Consider the following 19,575-nt stretch of genomic DNA (forward strand, 5'->3'; position numbering starts at 1 on the left):
GTTAACTTAAGAGTTCTTAGGGTATTGTAAATTGTGTAGACCAGGGATTCCCAAACTCGTTCCTGGGGACCCACAGTGGCTGCAAGTATTTGTTCCAACCAGATTCCTAATCAGTGACAACAGATAACACTAAGCTAATTTAATTAGCTGGTATTGTTTCCCCTCTTCTCTTATACTACATTCAGAAAAGCAGAGCAGCATAATTTTTACATTTATAAGACATTAGAAATATTGGATCTTGTTCAGAAAGTGGACACCACTTGAGACAGCCTTCCCCTCACCCAAACACTAACCTTAAGGTCAATAAAATAGGTCCCTAATGTTAAGTCACTATTTTAGGACAAAAATGATAACAGAAATGTGAAACCTACTTATATGCCTAATCTTAATTATTGTGAAATAACTAAGTGGCGTCCTCTTTCTGAACAAGAGCAGAAATATTTCTGCTTTTGCTATAGATTTTAATCTCTTTCATTATATTTTACCCGTTCTCTGTGCAGTTTGCACACTTCAGTGTGTCTTAATAATGACAATTCAAAACTAGCAGAGCAGACACCCAAGCAAACAACACTGAATCATGAAAGGCTGCAACTATTTTAGTGTCAAGCCCCACTAATTAGTAAATAATGACTTAATTAAACAATTAGAACACCTGGAAAAGTAGAATGAAAATGAAGATGAAAATGTTAAAAAGAGAGTACAGTAAACCCCTTGTTTATTGCGGTTAATCCGTTCCAGACTCTACTGCGATAAATTTCCGCGAAGTAGGATTCTTTATTTATAAATCTAATATTTTTGCAGTTAGAGCATAGAAAACCTGTTTACGACCTTCTAAATACGTTTTTTAACATTATTAGAGCCCTCTAGACATGAAATAACACCCTTTAGTCAAAAGTTTAAACTGTGCTCCATGACAAGACAGAGATGACAGTTCTTTCTCACAATTAAAAGAATTCAAACATACAGTATCTTCTCTTCAAAGAATGCGTGTCAGGAGCAGAGAATGTCAGAGAGAGAGAGAGAGAAAAGCAAACAATTAAAAATCAATACGTGCTGTTGGGCTTTTAAGTATGCGAAGCACCCACGATAAAGCGGCCGCAAGGAAGGCAGCAATGTGAAGGTAGTCTTTCAGCATTTTTAGAGGGGCGTCCGTATCCTCTAGGCAAACAGCCTCTGTGCAAATAGCTCCTCTGCTCACACCCCCTCTGCCAGGAGCAGAGAATGTCAGAGAGAGTGAGAGAGACAGAGAAAAGCAAACAATCAAAAATCAATAGGTGTTGTTAGAGCTTTTAAGTATGAGAAGCACCGCGCGGGAAGCATATCGTATATCATTGAGGAGTTTTATTTAATACGTAATACATGCTCTGATTGGGTAGCTTCTCAGCCATCCGCCAATAGCGTCCCTTGTATGAAATCAACTGGGCAAACCAACTGAGGAAGCATGTACTTTAAATTAAAAAACCCATTGCCCGCAGAAATCCGCAAACCAGCAAAAAATCTGTGATATATATTTAGATATGCTTACATTTAAAATCCGCGATGGAGTGAAACCACGAACGTAGAAGCACGATATAGCGAGGGATCACTGTAAAATACATTTTCCCCATAGATCTGCTTAGTACATTTTAATAATTTTTTTTTTTTTTACCAAACTTAGTTTTCTACCATATTTACTCGTGTACCATGCGCCCTCCTGTAAGACGCGCACCCTAATTTTTACAAAGAAAATCGCAAAAATCGTTTTGCCATGTGTATGACGCACGTTGTGATTGTATAGGAAGTGTTTAGAGAGAGAGCGCGGGCAAGAGAGAGAGAGAGTGAGTGCGTGAGCAAGCGAGCGAGAGAGAGCGCAAGCAAGCCCAAGCAGAAGTAGTAAACATTACAGAATTACATTTCCCCATGTATGATGCCCAACTGATTTTCTAATACTAATCTTCGGGAAAAAAAATATGCGCGTGGTACATGCGTAAATAGGTCATTTCTATACTATTCCCAAAACACAGAATCTTGTAAATAACAGTCCACTTAATTAGCCCAGGAGTCAAATTAGAAGCAGAAGCTGCTTGGAACAAAAACCTGCAGCCATAGTGGGTTCCCAGGAACAAGTTTGGGAATCCCTGGTGTAGACAGTATCTTTTAAAATGTTAAAAGAAAAAAATCTATAAATAATGTAGAACCAACACACATTTTTTAATGAATCAGTATACTGAAATGCAACAGAACCTAATTAGATTAAGCAATAATAAGTACATGCTGAAATTTTTAAAACTAACATGAAGCTATTAATGAATAAAAAGAGTTAAATTTTACTTTTTTCAAATGTAATCTAAATGTAAATGTTTAAAAGAAATTACCGTATTCCAAAAAAGTTATAACAAAATCCTTGGATGACTGTATCGATTTAACAGCCAGTGTACATCTCCATCGTCAACTATGGGCCATAATCAGTGTCTGAAAGAAAAAGATCACTGGTAAAAGTGGTCAGAATGGCCTTTCAGGGTAAGGAGGTCTGCAATCTGTGAGCACCTTGTTGAAGAACTGTTGCTCCTCTGGATAATGAGGAACCATTTGAGTTAGCTTGTGCTTCTAGGTGAGAATGCCCCAGTGTATCTCCTGCATGAAATATATTGGCCTAGGTGTACTTGAAGAAGGTGCACAGCATGACAGGCAGATTACATTTTTGGCTGTCCTTGTAATGCCTGTGAATATTTTACAAGGAAATTGAAAATGGTGCTGAATATTCTTAGTGAATTGTAATTTGACTAAGGTAGTCAGTTGCCACCTGAAACCCTCACAAGGGCAAGCAGAAATGTAATGAAGAGCTTTGGTGGGCATACATATCCAGAAAAGTGGTTCTTTGACCTTGTGGCATTAACTAAATGTGTTTATCCTTCAATGCATACATACTTCCAAATAGGCAATGGAAAGACGAAACACATGAATAGTAGGGAACCATTAGCAGATGGCTACTAAGACAGGTAACAAAACATCAGAACAAGAGTATGGTCCAGTTGATAAGCCAGAATAAAAGCAAGCTCCTTTGCTTGCTGCTGAGATCTTGGCTCTTCAGATATGTTCAGGTAACTATTTGGAGAAAAAGTCTGCAGTTTGGATTGCTTGCTGAATTCCAGTAAGGCAGTACTCATATGTGAACTCTTGTTTTGTTTTGTTGTTGCTCTTTTTATCATTCTACTTAAATATTCCTCTCCTAGGAGTGTATTCTTGGTATGGTTTGGGGGCCTGTGTGCCTCATGATTCTTAAAGTGGTAGAAAGGCAGCCAGAAGCAGGTTGTGTTAACTCTTTTTTACCATCTTATTCTAATTCTGTTTCTACCAATAATTAAATAGTTGCTCTGTATTAGAAAATTATAGCAATTTTATAGGTTTATTTTAAAGAATATTGTAGTTGACTTCAAATGTATCTGTTTACATTTGTAAAGTATGTTGTCTTAGAGTTCAAAATCATTCTAATACACTATAGACTTTGATGCCAATTAAAATGTTTTTTCTAGTGCAAGTCAAACATTTTTGCATGTGTATGTAAATGCAAGATAATCTATGAACAAATATAGAATATAGAGCATACAGTAACTTGCATATCTATTTAGATAGATAGATAGATAGATAGATAGATAGATAGATAGATAGATACTTTGTTAATACTTTATTAATCCCAAGGGGAAATTCACACCTAAGGAGAAAGCATAAATTGATTATTCATTGCTGATTATTACAATGGCAGGCATCTTGACTCTTCTTAATGCATCAGTAGTGTCCAACAGTACGAGTCAACGGTTTCAATAAAGAAATAAACCCATTCATTTCCTGAACTCAACTTTTTCCATTGCAGTATTAAAGGAAGAAAAGTATGAACCAGGCATCAACAGGTCACTACTAGCTCAATAAAAGTATACTGTACACTCATATTCACAACCATATCCAATCAACCCAGGTCAGTTTAAAGACACCAGCTATAGTAACCAAATAGGCCAACGTAAGAAAGAGACGATGAACAGGCCAAGACTTCATGTCTCTGGAGCTATGAGGCTATAGTACTAGCCATTATGAAATCATAAATATATACATAGAAGCAAGAAAAATTAACAGAAATAATCTATGATTAATGATCCACAAAATACACCCAGCATGTTGCCAGACCACCTGTAATTATGTAACAATACCTTATGCTTTGTACTTTTAAACAAACAAACTTTCTTCTGGGATAATTCCACAGACAGACAAACAGACAGACAGACAGGCAGACAGAAAGAAAGAAAGAAAGAAAGAAAGCTCTTTGGAATGCTACCAGTGTTCAGTGTGACTTGTACACAACTAACAAATATGGTATATAGCGTAAAAATACAAAACAAACAACAAATTTAAAAGTATAAGTACAAAAAGAAAAAAAAACATTTGCAGTCCAGTAACTAACCTCAAAATCTACTCTGGTATTAAGTATATCAATATTTGCTGCGTACTTTTCATGTACTGAATGAACTTCTTGTGCCCCCTTTAGCAATCTTGCATGCAATAGAAAAACACCTGGCTGTTAGACTCATTCTATTTCCTGGTGATAGTTAAAAAGCATCATTAATGTCAGATAGGCATCATTACAGAGATAGAGATTGCTTATTTTCCGTTTTTACAGAGGTTCAGTCAGATACATGAAATATAGTACTGGTCACTCATATACAATATGACAAAATAATTGCAAGAGTGTAAAAAATACAGAACAGAACATTGCTGTTGGATGTTTAATGTGTTATTATATAGGTTACTTATTCTAACTGTGATGGACATTATTGAGAAGATGAAATGCAGAGGGGTAAAAATTGTTCTTGAGCCTTGCGAGAAGTGCTAGCTTTGATATTGGTATACCTATGGCCTTACCTGAGTCTGGAAGACGAACTGAGCACAGTGTGCGTAGGGAGCACAGAACTGCATCAGTCCCATTTCTGTAGTGTTTGGTATACTGTATACAATATTGACAATACTGTTGTGGGAAGAGTAGAGCCAGTGATATGTTGTGCCTGCTTCACCACCCTTTGTAATGATCTGTTTTTCCTGGGCTGTGGTGTTCTCATACCAGAATGTGATCCCTTAAGTCAGTGCACTCTCAATAGGGCTGTGGTAGGACTTTGTTTCCACATACCACACATCCTCAAGCATCTGAGGAGTTAATGGCACTGCAGTGCTTTTTTCAATGATGGCAGTGGTGTTTTGTGACCAGTTTAGCTTCTCTGAGATGTGGAGACCAAGAAATGAGAAACTATTCACTCTCTCCACCATGCCCCATCAATGCAGACTGTCGAGTTGTTCACCTGTCCTCTCCTGAAATCCCGAATCACTTCTTTAGTGTTGGTTATGTTCAAGGTGAGATTGTTGATGGTGCACCAGTAACTAGACTATTAATCTCCTGATGGTATGCAGTCTCATTATTGTTTGTAATGAGGCTGATGACTGTGGTGTCATCAGCAAATGTAATTATATTAGTATCATAGTTGGCTGTATAGCCGTAAATGATTAGTGAGAACTGCTTTGGGGTCAGACAGTAGCCTTATGGGAGCCCCAGCGTTTACCATCAGTGGTGAAAATGTTTTTGTGCCAATCCTAACTACCTGCTTTCTAGCTGTTAAAAACTCCAATATCCAGTTACAGATTGAATTGGGCAGACACAGTTCCTTAGAGTTTTGCAACCAGCTAAGAAGGGGTAAAGGTATCAAAAGCTGAGTGGTAGTCAGTAGAATAGCATCCTAACATAATGTACAGTGGTGTGAAAAACTATGTGCCCCCTTCCTGATTTCTTATTCTTTTGCATGTTTGTCACACAAAATGTTTCTGATCATCAAACACATTTAACCATTAGTCAAATATAACACAGGTAAACACAAAATTCAGTTTTTAAATGATTGTCTTTATTATTTAGGGAGAAAAAAAATCCAAACCTACATGGCCCTGTGTGAAAAAGTAATTGCCCCCTTGTTAAAAAATAACCTAACTGTGGTGTATCACACCTGAGTTCAATTTCCGTAGCCACCCCCAGGCCTGATTACTGCCACACCTGTTTCAATCAAGAAATCACTTAAATAGGAGCTGCCTGACACAGAGAAGTAGACCAAAAGCACCTCAAAAGCTAGACATCATGCCAAGATCCAAAGAAATTCAGGAACAAATGAGAACAGAAGTAATAGATCTATCAGTCTGGTAAAGGTTATAAAGCCATTTCTAAAGCTTTGGGACTCCAGCGAACCACAGTGAGAGCCATTATCCACAAATGGTAAAACATGGAACAGTGGTGAACCTTCCCAGGAGTGGCGGCCGACCAAAATTACCCCAAGAGCGCAGAGCGACTCATCCGAGAGGTCACAAAAGACCCCAGGACAACGTCTAAAGAACTGCAGGCCTCACTTGCCTCAATTAAGGTCAGTGTTCACGACTCCACCATAAGAAAGAGACTGGGCAAAACGGCCTGCATGGCAGATTTCCAAGGCGCAAACCACTGTTAAGCAAAAGAACATTAGGGCTCGTCTCAATTTTGCTAAGAAACATCTCAATGATTGCCAAGACTTTTGGGAAAATACCTTGTGGACTGATGAGACAAAAGTTGAACTTTTGGAAGGCAAATGTCCGTTACATCTGGCGTAAAAGGAACACAGCATTTCAGAAAAGAACATCATACCAACAGTAAAATATGGTGGTGGTAGTGTGATGGTCTGGGGTTGTTTTGCTGCATCAGGACCTGGAAGGCTTGCTGTGATAGATGGAACCATGAATTCTACTGTCTACCAAAAAATCCTGAAGGAGAATGTCCGGCCATCTGTTCGTCAACTCAAGCTGAAGCGATCTTGGGTGCTGCAACAGGACAATGACCCAAAACACACCAGCAAATCCACTGCTGAATGGCTGAAGAAAAACAAAATGAAGACTTTGGAGTGGCCTAGTCAAAGTCCTGACCTGAATCCAATTGAGATGCTATGGCATGACCTTAAAAAAGCGGTTCATGCTAGAAAACCCTCAAATAAAACTGAATTACAACAATTCTGCAAAGATGAGTGGGCCAAAATTCCTCCAGAGTGCTGTAAAAGACTCATTGCAAGTTATCGCAAACGCTTGATTGCAGTTATTGCTGCTAAGGGTGGCCCAACCAGTTATTAGGTTCAGGGGGCAATTACTTTTTCACATAGGGCCATGTAGGTTTGGATTTTTTTTTCTCCCTAAATAATAAAAACCATCATTTAAAAACTGCATTTTGTGTTTACTTGTGTTATATTTGACTAATGGTTAAATGTGTTTGATGATCAGAAACATTTTGTGTGACAAACATGCAAAAGAATAAGAAATCAGGAAGGGGGCAAATAGTTTTTCACACCACTGTATGTGTTCTGACTATCCAGAAGAGCAGGGTGGAGAGTCTGTGATACAACATCATCCACAGATCTTTTTGTCTGGTAAGCAAAATGCAGAGGCTCCAGAGAGGCAGGGATAATGCTGTTGATGTATGACAACACAAGCTTTTCTAGACTTTTCATGGCCACTCAGATCTCTGGGGTTTTTGCACACAGGAACAATGGAATACCTGTGGGATGGCTGCCTGTGTAAGAGATGAGCTGAAGATTTTAGTGAAAACTCCAGATGATTCTGAGGCACAGATATTTAGCACCTGCAGTTTTATCTGTCTGGTCCTACAGTTTTGCAAGGGAGGGTTACACCTGTGGAATGCTCAGTTACTTAAAGAGTGAATTCAGCTGGCTGACCTGGAGAGCTGGTTGCTTTTTCCACATTATGGCTTTCAAAATGAGCATAGAAATGTTGAGATTGTCAGAAAGTGAGGCATCAGTAGTGAGAGTATCTTGTCCTAGAGCCTCTAATTTGTTAAAGCCAGCCAACCTTGACACATGCACCTTCAATTACCACAGTTGGACTACTGTTCGAGTTTGGCATTATAGGCCCTTTAAGCTTGCCTAATTGCCTTTTCCATTGAATAACTTGAACCGTTCTTTATCACCACAGATAAAGGCCATTTTCTGCACTCAGTCTGTCACATATATCTCTGTTGAACCATTGATTTTGGTTGGGGAAAACCTTAATTAGTCTTAATTATAGTTTGTCAAAGCCTCCATATTCTCATTAATGTTTGAGGAATTAGCTACAGATAAGTCCCAGTCTGTAGTTTGAAAGCAGCCCTTTAATTGTTCCTCTGCCTCAGCTGACCACTATTGAACTTTTTTTTTTTTTTTTTAAACAGTGACTGGCTGTGCCTTTAATTTCTGTTCATAAACTGGCCGCAGCACAATGGAAACATGGTCAGACTCGAGAAAGTGAAGCTTAAGACTTCCCCTGTACGCATCAGCAATATACAATCAATCCATTGTATTATTTTCTCATGTAGGACATGATATATGCTGATGGGAGAGATGACTTCAGTTTCTAATAGTTAAAATCTCCTGCAATGTTTAGGTCCACATTGGGAATTTGTTTTCGTGTTTGGTGATGATGTTAAACAGTTCATCCAAAGCACGATTCAAGGTTGCAATCTGTGGAATAAAAACCGCAGCAATTACAACTCCTGTAAATTCTCTTGGTAAATAAAATGGTCAACATTTAATAAAAAACATTCCTTATTCTCTTGAGCAGGATTCAGATAATATAGTGACGTCTGTACACCATGTATTGTTAACAAATACATACTCCTCCTTTGCATGGTTTACCTGCAGACATTCTGTCTCAGTCCAGTCTTTAAAAGCTGAATTCTTCGATGGCGAGCTTTCATCTTGCAGTAGATTCCATCCGTTTTGTTCTTTATTGATTGTACATTAGCTAATATTATTACGGGAAGAGGCAGACTTACCCCTCTCTTCCATTGCCACTGTTCCAGTCCACACGATCTGCCTTCTCTCCATTTGCTACCGTGTGGACTGCACTGACAACTAACCCTCCAGGCTACAGTTATCTTTGAGTATTTCTGGAAAACTGGAAAGTTCGTCAGGCTGTTAAAATAAACCTTAAAACTTTACACGAATGTTCAAACGTAACTGTCATATATACTTAACGTGTGCATACATTATTTCTGCATGTAAGACAAGAAATAACAAACAAAAAGACATTGAAATGCTAAATCTGGTTAGACAATGGTCAACATGTTGCTTTCGCATCAGTGCCACATATGATACGGTGAAAAACTTCTCTATGGCATTGAAAAATATTTTTGTGGCGCCCAATTTTTCTTAATTGTTAAGAAAGACTTCCACCTTGCTTCTTCCAGGTATGGTATTGAACTCTTATTTACTCTGGACTTTAGTATGAAAACGTCTCTGATGTAGTCAGGTAGTATTTTCAAATGGCAGGGCAAGCCATGGCTCACGTATAATATACCGTATTGTCAAAAATGATGTATACAAATGATACATGAACTTTTCATTCCTACATTATTGAAACAGAAAAGGTATTTAATTCCATTTTTCAAACAACAGCAGAAAAAAATTTGGACAAAATTTTTTCTCTTTCTTAGAAAAGGATGGTATTATTAATTATTTTCTGGCCCCATTTTATAATTGTTAAACTATATCTTATGCTGCCTAACTTTTTCATTCAAGTCTTTACTTAATGTTCCTTTACTACAATTGTAATCAATCACAATGGCACAAAACAAATAAGCATATATGGACAAGAAATTCAACTTCAGTATGTTTTGGAATATACCGTATAAATAAATTTAAATTCAAAGACAGGTTATAGTTTTGATTCACCAGATTTTAAGTGCTACCATTTTCTTATTTTATGAAGCAACTATGAAATGTTATTTATGACACCAGAGTTGGATTCAAAGGTACTCACTCACTTTATGGAGTTATTTTTTGTTTTTTACGTACAGCTTTGAATAATTTAATGTTCAAGCTAGGAAGATCACATAACAACTCCAGGTCAAAGAAAAGTTGAAATCTGTCAACAAACTTGTTCTCTTTTTCCATACGGAATCTCATTGCCCAGAGGATGATAGTGTCATCATGACACAAGTGATTGAATGTAACAAGTAACTCCTCCAGAAATGGGTGGCTGTATACAACATCAGCTGCCATGATGTAGTCAAAATGAAAGGATGAACGAGGAAAATTCTTCTCCAGCTCCTTCCCCCAAGTGAGTTCCTTGACATTAGGGAAGTACTTACATCTGTTTTTGGTGTTGAAGGAAACGTTATACTGCAAATTACCCAGCACATCTGGAAGGTCTGTTGCAGTGACATTAGCTCCTAGAAAACAGATATACAAGAAAAGTAAAAAAAAAAAAAGTACTATGTAGTAAATAAATGTTCACGATCCAGCACTGCTTAATGCTTTATGCACAGATGACTCTATGGACAGTGAACAAAATAACAAACTGTACACTAGCAAAGAGAAACAGTGGACACAAGTTGTGAACAGGGGTAGACTCACACGTCACGGGACAGTTGGTACTGGAAATAACACAAAAGTACAACTTTAGAAATTACAACAGAATTCAGTCAGTACCTCTGTGACCCAGCCTCAGCAAAAACAGAATATCATAAACTTAAAAAAACAGCATTTTATGACAAGGCTGCCATTCAAAAACCATGTGCTTCTGAGTCCTACTAACAAAACCACAGAACCTGTTGTGAGGAGCTCAAAACCTGGACCCCTGCGAAATAGAACAAAGTAATTTGGTGTGATAAATCATCTTTCACCACATTCACTTCATCCAGATAAGTTAACATTTAGAGAAAGCCAAAGGATGCCTTCAACCCACAATGTCTGTTGCCATCTTGTGCAAGTCACTGTGGAGCGGCAGAGCTGTGCAGTAATGTCGGGCTAAGTAGTCAACATTTAATGTCACCAGGAAGCACTCTGTTCACAATGTTCAGAAGCAGCATCTGCTCAGTTAAGGTGAGGAAAGACTGTGTCTGAGTGCTGTTGTAATCCAGATGTTGTGGGTGTGTGGCTGGCCACTGGTGGTTACCAAATTACCTGAGAAGTGAGGTGGCTTCTGGTATATACAAAAACACTTTGTGTACCTGGGAGCCTGTACATTGTGGTGGGGGCATAGTGTGGTGTGGTACATTGTTGTGCACAGTAAGGATGAAGTAGACAGCTCAACTGGCATCAACGGGAAGCACTAAGCTCTCAGTGTTCAGAAGCAGTGCTGCTCAGCTAAGGTTAGGAAGCCTTCTTTAACTCAAGCTGATAAAAAAACTGCTTTTGGAGGCAGTTGCTACAGACTGCTAGACTTTAAATGTCATCTCAAACAAACTCTTAAGTTAAAATATGTTATCTCTTAAATGACTGCTATGCATTGATTTAAAGTTTGTATCTTTACTGATTTGAACCTTGCATCTTTTAGATTATTTGTTTAGACTCATAAAAAACAGATTGTATAGACATATTGCTGACATTTATTACCCTGGAGAAATTAGGATTAAAGGGTTCTTCAGCCTGGAAAGCAAACACTGATGTTTTGCAAACATGACAGTGGTTTTAAGATTATTGATGTAATCACTGTTAATTTCACGTGGAGCAGGGCCATTCTTAGGACGTTGGGGGCCCTGGGTATAATTAGACTGTGGGGGCCCTAATGCGTGTAGTATTAGCTACAGTTCAGCCAGATTTGACCTGTTTCCACTGGGCACCGCGTGGAGGTATGTAGCTAAGCCCAGTGTGTGCAAAATGTGCAGTGCACTGGTGCATATTTTTTATAAATTTTAGAGCATTTTATTTATTTTTTTGTCACAAAAAGTGTGTTTTTTATACCGTTTTCCATTTTTTTCTACCAAATTAAAACTTGGGCTAATGAACATTCCAGAATAAAGCTCAAAAAATGGAATCAACTTTTCGCACTTTAACACTTGAGAAATCTTTAATTAATGCCGAGTAATCAAGCGATTGGACAACGTTTCGCTCAAAGAACATTAATGCTAAAGCATTCAATCGTTCTTCTAACATGGTTGTCCTGAGGTAATTCTTGATTATCTTTAGCTTAGAAAAGCTGCGTTCCCCAGCAGCGACAGTAACTGGTATGTTGCTCGTTGCTTACTGCTGGTCAGTTTTGAAAGGACTCCGTAGGAGAATGCACCTTTTTGGCCACGACAAATTTCAGCAAAGCTCCTTTTCGTGTCTCAATAAAGGCTACATCGTCTGCCTTTTTCTTTTGTTTAGCAACACCGGATGGATAACTGCGTTTCATATTATTATGGTATGTGCGAAACTGCTAACATGAATAATAATAATAATAATAATAATAATAATGGTGAAAACACCCAGACACTTAAAAAAAATATATATATATAATATCCTACACGATTCCTTCTTTCTCAAAAAACAAGTCTTACTTTTCTTATGTGAATCTTTCATTTTTATTTTCCATTTTAAACATGGGTTAAATTCAACATTTGTCAGTAATTATAATCATCACGGTGGCGCAGTGGTAGCGCTGCTGCCTCGCAGTAAGGAGACCTAGGTTCGCTTCCCGGGTCCTCCCTTGCGTGGAGTTTGCATGTTCTCCCCGTGTCTACGTGGGTTTCCTCCGGGCGCTCCGGTTTCCTCCCACAGTCCAAAGACATGCCAGTTAGGTGGATTGGCGATTCTAAATTGTCCCGTTTGTGTGTGTGTCCTGCGGTGGGTTGGCACCCTGCCCGGGATTGGTTCCTGCCCTGTGTTGGCTGGGATTGGCTCCAGCAGACCCCCTGTGACCCTGTGTTTGGATTCAGCGGGATGGATAATTTGTTTATAGAATTAATGGAAAAAAAAATTAAATGCAACACATTAAAAATACATTAAATACAACAGTAGTCTTTATGAAATGTTAACATCTTGGTATTGCAGCAGCAGGAATGTGACCCATTTCATTTCTGTTTCAATCAAAGTACGGAGTGCAGGGCATCTTTGTCTTTGAGTTCAAGATGGTACTGTCTCCCACTGACAATTGTAGGTTGCACTAAGCAAATATAGTCTTTAGGTGGCCAATGGAAAGACTGTGCAGGATAGCTTGGATGCATGAAACAAATCAGGATGTCTTATTCCACTTCACTCTTGTCATGAATCATACCAATCCAACATTTCTCATCATACATGCACCCAACATAGCCTCCAGAAGGACACCAGTCTAATGTGAGAGACGTATCTGATCCATCAAGAGTGTGATTATAAGAGGGCAGGATCTCTGCTGCTGATTCAGTGGAGAATATTCAGATAGTCAATTGACTGTCTTCACTAGATACTCGGCTGACTTTGAGTTTACAATCTTCTTCCGGGATGTGACAGTAGTATTCTCGAGTACCAGATTCTCTTTTGGCCATGGAGAATCACATTCTCTGTTCAGCAACCAGAGATAGGACATCATCATTTTTGATAACTTACTGTTTATTGACACATGGCACACATTCAGTCTATGTTTAGGGTGGAAAATAAACATGAAAGGTTTGCATAAGAAAAGCAAAGCTTGCATTTTGAGGAAGAATGTAGAATAAATAAAAAATATAAAAAAAAATATCTGCACATTTCCACATGCCATTAGGGTGCTCTGAAAATGAAATCCAAAATTATTTGTTTAGATTTGAGAGGTCTGCTTTTCAAACCCTAAATACAGTTACTTTTTTGTTTATTGTTTTTTAAGAAAGCCTATATAGTTACCTGAATAAGGAAAAAAAATCAAAAAGTCTGTGTTGATTACAAATATGTGTTTCTGAGGCCTAAACATACTGTAGCTAAGCCAAACACTCAAATTAAATATTAGTTAATTTGAAGGTGCTGCTTTGCTGCTTTGACCATGCACAGTCATTGGGACCAAATGTTTTCATTTCATCATAATTAATGTACCAGCGTGGAAAGTCTGAGCCTACTCAGTGTTTTAGTTCTTGAACTACAGACTTGTGAAATTTGATGAAAAAATGAGGCCTGATACAATTAGCTTGGTGTCTCCACACTTTTCTGAGTATGAAGTGTGTGGGCCATTGGTTGATATGACATGGAATGACCCAAATAATACAACATATATTCAACATTTACAGTATATACACTGATCAGATCCAACATTAAACATGTGAGTATCAGAACTGGATATGGAGCAATGGAAAAAGGTTGCCTGGACCGATGAATATAATTTTTTTTAAGATCATGTGGATGGCACTGTGCATATGTGTCATTTAAATTGGGTAAAACACAGAAGCAGAATCCACTACAGGAAGAAGGCATCTGGCCAATGTTCTGCAGGAAAAAACTGGCTCCTCACATTCATGTGGATGTCACTTTGACATGTACCACCTACCTAAACATTGCTGCAGACCCTGTACGCCCTTCATAGCCATGGTCTTTCTGTGTGTATTATGTTTATGGTGTGAGAATACACAAATACAAGAATAATCTTGGGGAGTTACACACATCCTGCAATAACAAATATGGCACAAAGAACAGGGTGAAGAGCAAGCAGTCATCTGATTTTATAGTATCATTTCATGATAGTACATTTGCTGGAGTTGACAGGATTTTTGGGGGCAATCATGGCTCATAGTTACTTTAAAATATAGTAAACTTGTCACAGTCAGCAGGATTTGCACAGTGGAGGAATGAAGTGTGATGTGGTGGGTGGCGCAGTAAGGTGGGAGCAGAGTAGACAGTTCAGCTGACATCACCAGGAAACGTTCCACTCACAGTGTTTAGATGCAGTATCTGGTCTGCCAAGGCTGGGAGTTGATCTCTTAGTTCAAGCCAATAAGAGGCTGCTTCGGAGGGCTGCTGTAATCCAGACATTGTGGGCTCACAGCTGGCCACTGGCAGCTACCACAGTGCAAATCTGCAAACTGAGATGGCTTGTCGTATGTGCGAGTCCATATTAAAAAAAGTCTTTAAGTCAGACTAAATCTGCAAGTATGTATAACAGTTAAAGAATAAGATGTTTTTTAGAGGACTGTGTTCTTTTGTGAACTTAGAATAATACTGTTAGAGGGTTACCTCTGCTCGCTTCGTGGCTGGCACTATGCCACTTCACGTCCCTGCCACTCATATTGTGAAGAGGGGGGCTGAACGCACCCCAAGAAGACACGGTCACTCCTCCAAAACCTCCTCTTAAACGGACATACAATGGGAAACAAATAGTTTTTTTTTTTACCTCCTCTTTGCTCCTCTGTGCCGCGTGATCTGCATCTCTCATGGCACTTTGAACATTTAAAAACCTGTACAGCCGCTGTCCTACTCTTTGCCTTTTATTTTTGGCCACGTGCATGCTTAAGTGTCTTGGCACAAAGTCTCGTCTTGCGGCATGTGAGTTCTTCATATTTTAGTTTATAATTTAAAAATGGAATAAGAATCTGAAAATCTAACATCACATTAAATTTCGATAAATTCTGAAAAGAATGATACCAAACATATATATGTAGGTTTTAAAATAAGCCAGATTTAAAGCGTGACATAAAATCTTCACATAAAATCGTTGCACTTTTAGGCATTGGATTATATATACTGTATATATATACTGTATGTATATATATACTGTATGTATGTATATATATATATATATATATATATATATATATATATATATAAAGAGAGAGATTTATAGTATTTTATGTTCAATGTGATTTGTGAGTGAACTTGAATTCCGTTTTCAATAGCTCACAACTAATACAAGCAGTTCTTTTGGTATTTTAACTCCCACTTCCAGACTCCAAGAATGAAGCAGAACCATAAATAAAAATATACAGTAAATGAAATGTCTGATAGAGCTATACTTAAACCTATAAACATAAAGAAGATTCAAGTTTAAAATACAATAAGGTATAATTGGATGCATTTTTGTCAGTGAACTTGTTTCAGATGAGCAAAAGGAAAAAGATCATTTAAAATGTTGCATACATTAAACGAATTAATGGATAAATCCAAAGAAACAAAAATATTTAAAATGAAATTGCAAAACAACATATTAACATAATTTTAATTAAAAGTATGTTTTGATAAAAAGTAAGCAGTATGTTATTTTGTACAGGTTTGCTCCATATCACTTACCAAGAATGCTGCATACAATTGACACCAAGCCGGTCCCTGCTCCAATTTCAATCACATTTCTATCAGTGAGGGGGTATTTTTCCTGATTGGTTTCCAAGAAATGGCAAAGCACCATACCCTGTAAAGTAAAACAGTTTCTATCTAAGGAATATTTCTCTGCCAAAAAAAATATTTCTCAACTGCCATCTTCAAAGTTATAAAAATAAGTGATGCATGCTTGGCATGGGCATTATTAGACGAGCTTGAATAAAATGAATGTGGGCAGTGGACAAACTCAATGAATTTGTAAGAATGTAGACATTCCTGCCATGTGAAAGCCAAAGACTATGCAATTAGCCAAAGCAGAATGTTTAGAGTAGAGCTCATCAGGTCTTTGGATTGAGAGAAAGTATTTCTCCCATTTGTTTCTGTAACCAAACTGGTGCCAAAGTCATGTTCTGAACTCTTTCACTCCTACACAGGTAAAGCCAAAGGGGAAATCCTGATGTTTGGAGAGCCCTAAATCTCCATACGTAAACTCCTAGGTATATGTCCTGGAGAAATCTCTCCAGTGGTGCACACAATACAGTGTCAAAATAACACAGTAAACAGCAGATACTGTATGAGTGGTAAACTGAAACTGACTGTCAAAGAACACGGGCAGTAAATGTTTCATGTCTTAATGCCCACCTTAAAGGAATACTCCACCCAAAAAATATTCCAATTTTTTTATGTTTCTTTTATACATCACTACTTTGTAGTAATGGTTGAGAAAATATTGTAATCTAAATTTTCATGGAGAAAGGACCACAGTAAATAATATAAAAACATCGAAGAACAAATCTCATGTTACTCATATCACATAATCCACACCTCAAGTCATCCAGATGTATGCTCACAACAGGAAAACCACATGCATTTCTTGCTAAAGTACTGTGAAATAAATACTCTCCAAAAATCAGAGGAGTGCACGCAGAGGAAACGCATTCACATTGTATCCAGATTTGAAGCTAAGTCATTGTCCCCTTCATTAATTGAACAAGAGTCATGTCTTTGCATGAATAGCTCATTCCCTTCTGAACAGCAACATTTTGCTGTTGCATTTCCATGTACCTTTTCTTGGTGACCCACTTGACTATAGTAACAGGCTCTTTTTTAGAGACAAGTTACACTTTAGTATCGTTCTGTGATGGTAGCTGTACATTTTGCTCTATGTCTACTGCTATGAGTTTAATTTTGTCTTTTAAGAATCAGGAACTGCTATTAACCATCACAAAATCTTAGTTCAATAACTATTAGCACACTCTGTGAGTATCTTCCATTGTGAAATGTTATTTACAACCCTTGTTTATAGCACTGGGGCATTTTGTTAATTTATTATTCTTATAAACCAAATAAGCAGTTTTAATATAATTTATAAATCTTGGGGAGTAGCCACATATTGTCCTAGTCAGATAAGCTATGGAAGGTACAGTCCCTTCAGTCTTGAACTGAGAAAGATATATCAGGAATTAAATCAGATTTTAGAATTTTTTTATATGAATCAAGCAGTCAAGATGGAAGCCATAGAAATGATTGTAGAAATCTGGAATAAACTATTCAGTCATGTAGCGGAAGCAGACAAAGTTCTGGATAATATACTGGGATAGTTTGCTGCTAGCTAGCCAAATTATCTTGAGGAACTCAAAAATCTCCTCTTGGTCCTCTGATCTTCTATACTACCCAAACAATGCTGTCACTGAGGAACAAGGTAGGCTAAGAATATACGGCTCAAAGGTTAAAAGGATTGACCTCACATATTAGTTAAGGAGAATTAGAATAAGTTACAAAATATGCACACTAAGGAACAGAGGACACTACAAAGTGTGGGATGGGACCCAAACTGGTATGTTTTGTAAACACGTCTCTTTCCTCCTCTTGTATGCATCTATTACTGGCTCAGTGTGTCAGTGATTAATCTGTTTTGTGGCTAGAGTCTTTACATGTTATATTTTTGGAATTTGTATATACATTACGTATTTCTTGTTGTCAATTTATTTTAATGTTATGGTGGTGATATCACCTCAGCACTATTTAAATTATGCTTTTGGGCGCCTGTCTGCATTTTATATGTTGCTTGTGATTTCTCTACTTATTGTTGGTCATGTAGCAGTGTGAGCCAACTTGCATCAGCTATATAAAGATCAAGTAACACAGCTGCTGATATCCTAGTAAGGGACTGTCAGCCCTAAACTAGTGTAGCGCAAGTTTCACATTTACCGTATGTGACTTCAGCATTTGCTTAGTAATTTGGCTCTGGTGAATGATTCAAACATCTTACAAAGTTTTACTTGACTTAGACTACTCTTTTGACAATGATTCTGCCTGCTCCCTTTACTTCTGTTATATCTCCTGATCATTTTCTCAGGTTTCCAAGATTACATAGGACATGTGTCTATTCCATGATGGTCTCTATATTGTTGTTTCTGCTCCAATCGGAAACAAATGTCTTAGAGCAACTTTTTATGTCTTAAACAGAGAGAGAGAGAGAAAATGAGCCGGCATAAGTTGGACAGGTGAACTGCCATTACTGAAGGCTATAAAAACAGCTACTGTTTGCAAGCTGGATTTCACATGTATGCTCATTCTGAACTTACTGAAGGCCACACCACAGCCCCGTAACAATCCGTAGATTCCTTGATTCTGATCTCACAGTCAGCAAAGTAATAGCCTTCCCATACAACAGTCGTGAGAACAGAAGGGGTGAAACGTCTCTTCATAATTTCTATTGCCATTTCTTCATCATCATCCTCATCATCATAATCATCTTTGTTTTCTGAAACAAATAAAAAGCCAAAGATGACAAGTAAGCTCCTTTAGGGTAGGTTGTACAATATGAAAATTATTTCCTATGGAGTAAAGCTGTCAGAATTGAATTTATGGCAAACATTTTCTTCTACTTTATTTCACACAACTAGCTGTGCTACCCACCTAAGATGGGTTGAAATCTAAGTAATCAACATTAATATTTGCAGTGCACCACGCAATACATATGTCTCTGTTATATGAATCTTGGTATTAGACTTGTAAAAACAATGTTACTGCTTGCAATGCACCATCTATTAGAATGACAAATGCAATGCATTTTATTACCAAAAATATTTGTGAAGTGCCATTTTTTGGAATGACAGAGACATAGTAACTGGACAGACACACAGACATACATCTACTTATTCTTTATTTCTCAACTGAGACCCTCCACCTGCGTCCTTGACCCAATACCAACCAGGTTTTTCAAAGAAATATCAGGCGTGCTAATTGACAATATTCTGGACATAGTTAATTCGTCATTAGATACGGGGGTCTTTCCAGACTGTCTTAAGGCTGCTGTAGTTAAACCCCTTCTTAAGAAACATAATCTTGACCCCTCTGCTTTTGAAAATTTTAGACCCATCTCTAACCTGCCCATCTTAAGTAAAATTCTAGAGAAGGCAGTCATTATGCAGTTAAATGACCACCTCAATAAACATGCTATTCTTGATACATTTCAGTCAGGCTTCAGAACAAATCACAGTACAGAAACTGCACTTGTTAAAGTAGTAAATGACTTGCG

General features: G+C 37.8%; 1 protein-coding gene across 1 annotated transcript in view; it reads right to left on the reverse strand.

Moving 5' to 3' along the window:
• Window positions 1-8,286: 8,286 nt before the first annotated feature.
• The window catches only part of mettl21e (methyltransferase like 21e), a 28,338-nt gene continuing 17,049 nt past the window's right edge, over window positions 8,287-19,575 (reverse strand). Inside the window, exons 3-5 of the mRNA XM_039744683.1 lie at window positions 18,620-18,798; window positions 16,005-16,122; window positions 8,287-10,246 (exon numbers count right to left, since the gene is read on the reverse strand). Of these exons, the coding sequence (XP_039600617.1) occupies window positions 9,840-10,246; window positions 16,005-16,122; window positions 18,620-18,798 (704 nt within the window). The 3' untranslated portion in view covers window positions 8,287-9,839. The remainder of the gene's footprint in view (window positions 10,247-16,004; window positions 16,123-18,619; window positions 18,799-19,575) is intronic.

Source organism: Polypterus senegalus, chromosome 2 (genome assembly GCF_016835505.1).
Source record: "Polypterus senegalus isolate Bchr_013 chromosome 2, ASM1683550v1, whole genome shotgun sequence".
Taxonomy (NCBI): domain Eukaryota; kingdom Metazoa; phylum Chordata; class Cladistia; order Polypteriformes; family Polypteridae; genus Polypterus; species Polypterus senegalus.